The sequence below is a fragment of the Enhydra lutris genome, unplaced genomic scaffold (assembly GCF_002288905.1).
Source record: "Enhydra lutris kenyoni isolate GAN:26980312 unplaced genomic scaffold, ASM228890v2 scaffoldscaffold36, whole genome shotgun sequence".
Classification (NCBI taxonomy): domain Eukaryota; kingdom Metazoa; phylum Chordata; class Mammalia; order Carnivora; family Mustelidae; genus Enhydra; species Enhydra lutris.
Genome location: NW_019154120.1, coordinates 148,106 through 156,268, shown reverse-complemented (window position 1 = coordinate 156,268; position 8,163 = coordinate 148,106). Strand labels below are relative to the sequence as shown.

Genomic DNA, 8,163 nt, shown 5'->3' with positions numbered 1-8,163 from the left:
AGAACATAGGCAAGAAAGGCACGATTAGATGTAAGTTGTTCACAAAGAGTAACTCGCCCTCTTTTCTGTAGAAATTCCAGTGGTTTTGGATGAACCGCAGCAGTATATTTTATCGTAGATGAGCTTGTCTACAGTGTGTTCATAGATCAGCCAGTGCTGCCGCATGTGGCCGGCACTGTGCGGACTCCGCGTGGGGACAAGCCGCCGCGGGAGCGGGTGCGGCTGAGATCAAGCCCACTGTCTTCACCCGGGTGTGTGTCTCAGGGGAAAGGGTGCTCCCTCCTCTCTTTACATACAAAGGCACTTTGTGATGACACCTCTGTCCCCAGGTTAGGGCCTTCTGGGCAGCACAAGACCCAAGGGCTTCCCTGCTTCTAAAGGTGCACAAGGGTAGCACAGGCTCTGGGGCTAGTTCACGATTTTCCTCTCTTCTGTGGTTACCCAGATTGCTCTCGTCATGCTGGACAATTATATCACAAATGCTGATTCGGATCATGGGGTGAACGAGATGAGAGAATAGGAAGGACTCAGCGTAGCATCTTCACTTTTAAAGAACGAAAATCAAAACATCTGCCCTTGTACTGATGGCAAGTGGGCGAAGGAAAAGCAGAGCAAACACGCGTGTGCTGGGAAGTGAGTTGCTGACATCCCCGCCGGGCACTTTCCCAACTCTTTGGACATAATCTCGACCAGTCCCACCAGGTCCCGTTGCTCATTCCGTCTGTGGGAGGAACAGTCCTCTCAACCTCACAGCTGTGGACTGTTGTTTGAAACATCATTCATTATACACCCATACACCCATGCTGAGGTATTTAGGGATGCAGTGGACTGATGTTGGCAACTTTTTTTTGAATGTATATATAAGAAAAGAGAGGATGGATCAAGAGGTGCGTAGCTGCGTAGTAAAGCAAATAGAGCAAACTGTTAATGATAAGATCTTGGTGATGGTGCTCACTGTATAATTATTTCAACTTTTCAATATGTTTAAAATTTTTAATAATAAGCTGGGAGAAAACTTTTATTCAACATTTATTAAAGTTATCTTGTATTTATTAAAATATTTACTTATGTTATTTCTTCAAGTAACCTAGGCATCAGGAGTACAATGGCGAAGAAGAAGACATGGTTCCTGCTGGCAGAGTGCTTCCTGAGAGACAAACACGTTAGCAGATGGTGACGGGACAACCCAGTGAGTATAGTGACAGACACAATGAATGTTCCAGAACACCAAGGAGAAGTGCCTGCCACACTTTCTGATGTTTCTGTGTGGAGCGGTGGTGGTCAGGGAGATCTTCCTGGAAGAGAGGGCAGCAGAACTCAGTTCTGCTGGCAGTGGAATGAAAATTGGTTCAGGTGTTGGGGAGGGCAGGCACTCCATGGACACTGTGTGGTATTTTTGATGGCAGGAGATGGGCTGGGACTGGTCAAGCTTGGAGAGCTTGGGTGCCATGCTGACCACTGGGCTTGATCCTGGGAGGATGTGGAATGGCTGAAGATAGGAAGGGGAATGGCGGGGTTCAGTTTGTCTTAGGTACGTCTCTGGGATGGCTGCCTAGAGAATGTACCTGAGGAGCCGAAGCTGGAGATAAGGTGGGTGCTCGTGTTGGTGTTCGTCAGGGGGTAACCTGAATTCCGAGGTGCTGGTGAGACAACAGATTTGAGGAATGTTTAGGATGTAAAATTGGAAAACTGGAGATGGGAAAATGAAGGACAGTTAAGCCCACCGCTTACTGTAATTTCAAAGACAGTTGATGGGCTGTTTGGAACATTTTACATCTGAGGTGCCTGTGGGAAACCCAAGTGGGGCTGCCCCATTGGCAGCCAGAAAAATAAAAGTGAAGCTTACAAAAGAGGTATACACGTTGATTTGGAATTAAAATAATGAAATTTGAATCTACTACTGATATTAAGAAGGGAGAGCAGAGTAATACAATGAGAGGGATGGGATTTCCAGTACCTAGCACAGTGCCTGGCACATAGGATGTGGGTGACGAATATGTGTTGAAAAAGGAGTGAAAGTGGGTGTCATCCTGGAGACCCACAGTCCAGGATGGGCTGAGGGAGAGAAGCTGGTGGAGAGGTAAGGCACAGTCAGAGCTTGGAGGTGAAAGGGCACGTCTGGGAGTGGTCAGGGAGAGAAGGGCTTCCGGAAAGGGAGAGGGATTACAGATTAAGGGTGAGGACTCCCCTCTGTTCTTGGGTCCAACGGTGATGAGGTCGCTGGTGACCCAGGAGTTTCTACAGAGTGGTGAGAGCCATGGCTGGAGAGCATGAGGCTGTCGAGTCCAGGAAGTCCAAGCAACGGTGGAAACTGTGACCCAGTGCTCTCCTTAGAGCACCTTGATCTAGATCAAGAGGCCCTTGAAGGCTTCAGCTTTACTTTTAAGCACACCCATGATTTCAAGGACGATATATAGGGATATCGTACCCATTTAGCTCTGTGATTCATGATCACATTGAATCATAATTCATGACTAGATGGAAAGATCAAACTCTCCTTCAGTTATGACTTGTGTTCCTAGAGGTGTGTAGCATCAGTCCGGAATTCAACACGTTTTCAAATTCATTCAGTTCTTTAGTGCCTGTTGTGTTTTGGGTCACTGGGCCGCCCTGAGGAGAAGGTCGCGGTAGAGAGGGACAGGCTGCCATTGTGGGAGGCGGATGACTGAACACGAGGGGCTGCGCAAGGGGAGCGGGCCCAGGGGAGGACGGACAGGGGGCAGCACGGGCAGACGCGTCCCCTAAACTGGCTCCAAGGTCAGCGCGGCTGCTGCGGAAGCAGGGGTGCCCGGCGCGCTGCGAGGCTGGGGAAGCCCAAGTCGATGGTCCTGGTGCTCCGGGACGAGGAGGCTCTTGGGCTGAGGTGAGCCGAGGAGGGCAGGCGTTGCCGGGGCCCGTCCACGCGGAGGGCAGGGTCTGGAGCGGGCACGAGGGGGCCGGAGAAGGAGGACGGGGCTGCACGCCTGTCCCCGTCTCGGTGCACGAGTGCCTGTGGCGCGCGAGTCCGACCCCGCGGGGAGGGCCCAGGCCACGTGCGCGCGTCGCGGGCAGTGGGTGCCCCGGCGGCCCGAGCGGCTGTGCGCGGGGGGACCCGCGGGCCGGCTGAGGGTTTGACACACGCGCGGTTCTCCTCCTCCCCCGCGACGGACAGTGGCTCCCACTGGAAACCAGACTTCTCAGGAGAGAGGGACAGTTTTCTCAGAAAAGGGCTGTGAGGTCGGGAGCCCCCATCCAGGCCGTCCCCCAAGAGGTGTCAATTCCAAGGGCGCACTTGTCCAACCTCCCGGAGCCCAAGTTGCGTTCTCCAATGGCAGCGCGGGATTCTCCTCGCAGCCGCCTTCCTATTGGCTCTAAGATGTGGGCGGGGCCACCCTTTCCTGCCACGGCCACTAGCTCCACCCCCATGCCATGCAAATGAAGTCAAAGCGCTGGTGAGCCCACGTGATTTGTCACGTGGTGAACGACACCCTTGCCCCGCCCCCTTCCAATGACGTCACCACCTACCCAAACTCTCTCGAGAGTATGCAGGGATGCAAGGGAGAGGCTGGCAGCCCAGCCCACTGTGGCAGGAAGGGGGTTAGGGGCGGGGTCTACAACAGGGGACCCCCACTCCCACTCTAGAGTCTCCAGTCCAGCTTCAGACAGGGGCCCCAAGGGTCCTGTGGGGCAGTGCCGGGGGGGGGGGGGGGGCACGCACCCTCCCCCCTTATTGGCTGGCTGTACTGGCATGCAAATGAGGGCGCGCGTCACTTCCGGAGGCAAATCGAGCGCCATTTTCTCTTTCTGGCCGTGCTGGGAGGAGGGGACGGGGTCGCGCGGGGGTGGGCGCGCGCCGAGGCGGGGGTCCCGCCGAGCGGGGCGGAGGTGGGCGCAGGCGCGGGGCCCCGGCGGGCCGCAGCGGCGCGGCGAGAGGCGGCGGGGGACGCGGCGGCGGCGCTCCGGGCGCCCAGCGGTAGGTACGACCCCGGCCCAGTCCCGCGGCGACGCCCCCGGCCCTGCCCGGGCCAGGCCCGCGGAGTCCCGACGGCGGCCCCGCCCCGTCCCGCCCCTCCCACAGCCCGCGGCCCGCGGCCGCTTCAAGAAGCCCGAGAAGCTCTCCGGGCGCGGGGTTGGCGGCCCGGCCGTCGCCCGTCACCGTCCGCATCACGTGGGCGTCGGGGGTGGTCGCCGGGGCGGGGGGCGGGTCGCGCGGAGAGGGGCGGCGGGGCGCAGAGCGGGCGGTGGCCAGGGCGGCCCCCGGGCGCATCTCCCCGCAACCGGGCCCCCAGAGCCTGTGCGGGGAGCCCCCGGGAGTGGCGGCCGGCGCTGGGCTCGGGCCGGGGCTGCTGTGGGGCTCGGGCGGGGGCTCGGGCCGGGGCAGGGCGGCGCGCGGGCCCCGGGGGTGTGCACATGCCGACGCCGGCTAACTTCTCGCCGGGCGCCGCCGGCCGCCCCTGACGCGGCTGTTGGCGGCGCCTCCGCTCGCGGTCGTTTCTGGACCGTCAGCGGCGGGAGCTGCGGGTCGGCGGGGCGCGCCCCTCACCCGGCGGCCGTCTGAGGGCTTTCTCGGGGCGCGAGCGGCGCGCTGTCAGTGAGCGCGCGGGGGTACGAGGGGCGGCGGCGTCCGGGGGCGCCGGGGGCGGTGGCGGGGCTGCAGTCGGCGGGGCTGCGCCTCGGGGGCCCGCCGCGCGTCAGGCTGTGGAAGCGCCGGTCCTCCCGGGTCGGAGGTCGGAGATGCTCGCGTCTCCGCCCGGAGCGGCCCGGCGGACCGACGCGGGTCGTTGGGTTGGGGCCGGTGGTCTTCCCGCGCGCAGAAGGGGACGCGGTGCCGCCCCGGGGGCCGGACGGGACTCGGGAGGGGGCCGGACGGGACCCCGGGCACCTGTGGGGCTGTGTGACCCAGAGCTGCGTCGGGTCAGCGGTTGGCCGGCTCCCGGCGGCGAGGGCGGACTTGGGGCAGGAGCTGCGTGAGATCTCCGGGGGCGCCTTGTACCCAGGTTTGCGGCGCGCGTTTGTGCGGGCGGCCCCTCCGCGCCGCCTGTCACGCGGGTCCGCGCCGCTGCCGCACGCGACAGGCCCGAGGCGCGTGGCTTGGTGAAGGTCCGGGACGCGCGTCGACGCCGCGAGCACTGGGTGTTCTTCAGCTGCTGAACTCCGGCCTGGGTCGGGGCGTTCCCCGAGGTCCGAGTCGGAGCGCTCTTCGGACACCGCCGGGCCGCTCTGCACGCGCGCTCGGCCCCCGCAGCCGCTGCGCTCCGCGTCTCGGAGGCCCCCGCGGCCGGACTGTGACCTGCCCGAGGGTGCGCGGCTCGGACGCTGTGGGGCGGACGAGACCCCAGGAAGGGCCGTCCCAGACCCTTTCCTGCCGAGAGCGGGACGCGGCGTTGGCGCGCGGGAGCCCCTGGGGCGGCTTAGATTTCGCGGGAGCCCGGAGCTGTGGCTCCCACCCGAGCCCTCGCCGTGCGGGCCTTTCCAGAGTGCGGCGTCCGTGCATGGCGCGGTCCCCTGGGAGTCGTCCTCGCGCGTCGGAGCGGCGTTTTCGGAGGGTCCGCGTGAGCCACGCGCGGGCGCCCTGTGACGGGCTGTGAACCGAGGCTGGTAGACGAGGGCGGCCGCGTCGGTCTGCTGTGTCCGAGCGCCGCAGGCTCGCCTGCACGGGCGCGTGCGGGGCCGCAGTAACCGTGGCGAGGACGTGCGCGTGCTCACGCCCGAGACCAGGACGGTCCCGTTCTCCGGCTTCAGGAAAGAAGACTGACCTTTCCTCGGCCTGCCCCAAGCCCTGGACAAGTAACTCCGGGCCGTTTGCCGCTTGCGCCATCCCGGACGGCTCCCGTCAGTGTCCTCCGGAGGGCGGGCCAGCCTGCATCCGCCCCCGGCAGCCCGCCTCGACCGGCAGCCCGCCGGGACTGCTGCCTTGCGCGTGCCCCAGTTCCCGCGTGCCCGGCCGCTCGGGTCGCGGTCCCCAGAGCGCGGCTCACCCTGTACCGCCGTTGTACTCTGCAAGCCACGGATGCAGCCCCTTGGTGCGGAGGCGGGAGGGTGATGGTCGTGACCTTGGACGGTTCTGTGTAACGGCCACCCTGGGGAAAGAAGAACCCGAGCGCAGAGAGGGTCACGGGGCTGTAAGGAGGAGATGAAAGCACGTCTGATAGAGTTGAGTGGAAAGCATCCAACAGTAATTTTTACCGAGGCTTCCTCGGCCGGAGAAGCCAGTGTGGGCTTGAAGGGGACCTTGTGTGTCGTTTTTAGGAACACCCTCATGAGGTTCTTGACAGCTCCTCTGTTAGGTGAGGCTTTGGGGCTTGAACTCGTGACCCTGTGTCAAGACCTGAGCTGAGATTAAGAGTCAGAGGCCCAACTGACTGAGCCACCCAGGGCCCCTAGGTGGGGCTTTTGAAGGCTGGAACCCAGTTTGGTGCATTTCATTTTTAGTAATTTTATTAATTTTTTACTCTATTTACTAGGATGTAATACTCTTCAGTTATGACATGCTGAATGATCCCTCAGTCTCTCCTTTACTGAACCCAAGATCTACTTTTGACATAGATAATGAGATTTGGAAAACTCATTCCAAATGAGCTTCCCAGAAATTTTGTGTTTCCTTTGTACCCACTGGGAATTCCTCTCTCTCTTCTGTTAACCCTTCCTCCCCCCAGTCCCACCCATTTGATTCCAGTATACCTTTTTGGTTTTACTAACTTTTGGCCAAATATAGGGAGACTTTTCCTTTACCTCAGTAATTTTTTGATGCTGATCTGTTTGCCTAGACTGTTTTGGGCTCCAACTCTAATGGTCCCATAGCCTTTTGGAACCTTTCAGCACTTTTTAAAAAAATATTTATTTGACAGAGACACAGCGACAGAGGAAACACAAGCAGGGCGAGTGGGAGAGGGAGAACCAGGCTTCTCCCCGAGCAGAGAGCCTGATGGGCTTGATTCCAGGACCCTGGGATCATGACCTGAGCCGAAGGCAGAGGCTTAATGACTGAGCCACCCAGGCGCCCCATCACTTTCTGCATGTCTTATGATTCCTACCCTGTTTTATTTTATCTCTTTTGTTCCCTTGTTGTGAACACTTGCTGTATATTACACTCTGTGATAGGTCCCAGACGTGCAAAGACAACATGATTCCTACCCTAAAAGGGTTAAGTCTAATAGGAGAACTAGATACATAAATAGATCATTGGAACACGTGCCATGCAAGAAGCATAAACTGGGAGGGGCACCAGGTATATGCTGGGGGAGGAGGGGGTCACAAGAGGGCTGCAGAAATGGAATTGCTGACTCACAGATGTGGTCATTTAAAATCTGGGGAGATACGGCTAAATTACCCTCTACGCATGTAGAAATCATGACTTTTCTACTTAGTTTCACTGCCAGTGATGATCAATCTTTAAAAGTTATCATTCTGATAATAAAAGGTTGGCATTTGTTATTTTAACCTGGTGTTCTTTAATCTGATTTGACTGTTTTGTAGCTTTGATAGCTTACACGTTAAAAAACTTTGAAATAGTTGCAGATTCATAGAAATTGCAAGTATAACGGGAAGAACTTTCCCCCTGAAACATCTGAAAGTAACTTGCCAAACAAGATGCCACATTACCCTAAATACTGTCTGTTTCCAACGATAAGAGCGTTCACCCACATATCCAGCGTGCATTTATCAGAATCAGGAAATCAATACGTTATTATCATCAAATCCTCAGGTCCCACTGAAGTTTTGCCAGTGCTCCAGTAACACTTCTGGTGAAAGAACGAACTTAAAATTTCACGTGGTATTTATTTTAGTCTCTTCGAGTGGGAAATAGTTCCTTAGTTTTCCTTCCATGATCTTTTTTTAAAAGTGTGTAATTCATGTAGAGTTGTGTAGCCATCACCACAGTCTAATGATAGAACATTTCTGGCACACTCCAAAAATCCCGTTTCCACTCCCAGCCAACTGCTAACCTAGCTTCTGTGTCTGTAGACTTGTCTCTCCTGAGCATCTCACATACATGGAGTCAGTGTGAGAGCTTCTGCATCTGGTTTCTTTGGCAGAGCATAATGGTTTGAGGTTCATTCATGTTGTGGCGTGCATCACTACCTCGTTCTTAGGGCCAAGTAGCGTTCGTTTCTATGGGTTTATCGTGCTTGTCTACCCATTTACCGTTTGAAGGACATTTGCATTGTTGCCACGTTTGGCTGT

The 8,163-nt window shown here is 57.7% G+C and overlaps 1 protein-coding gene across 3 annotated transcripts in view; it reads left to right on the top strand.

Moving 5' to 3' along the window:
- Positions 1-1,135: 1,135 nt before the first annotated feature.
- LOC111154275 (ADNP homeobox 2) overlaps positions 1,136-8,163 on the top strand; it is a 31,097-nt gene continuing 24,069 nt past the window's right edge. For all 3 annotated transcript variants that reach the window (XR_002641078.1, XR_002641077.1, XM_022513785.1), the window contains exon 1: positions 1,136-1,189. Coding sequence is in view for 1 of the 3 variants with exons in the window: in XM_022513785.1 (XP_022369493.1) it covers positions 1,171-1,189 (19 nt within the window). In the remaining 2 variants the exon portion in view is untranslated. The remainder of the gene's footprint in view (positions 1,190-8,163) is intronic.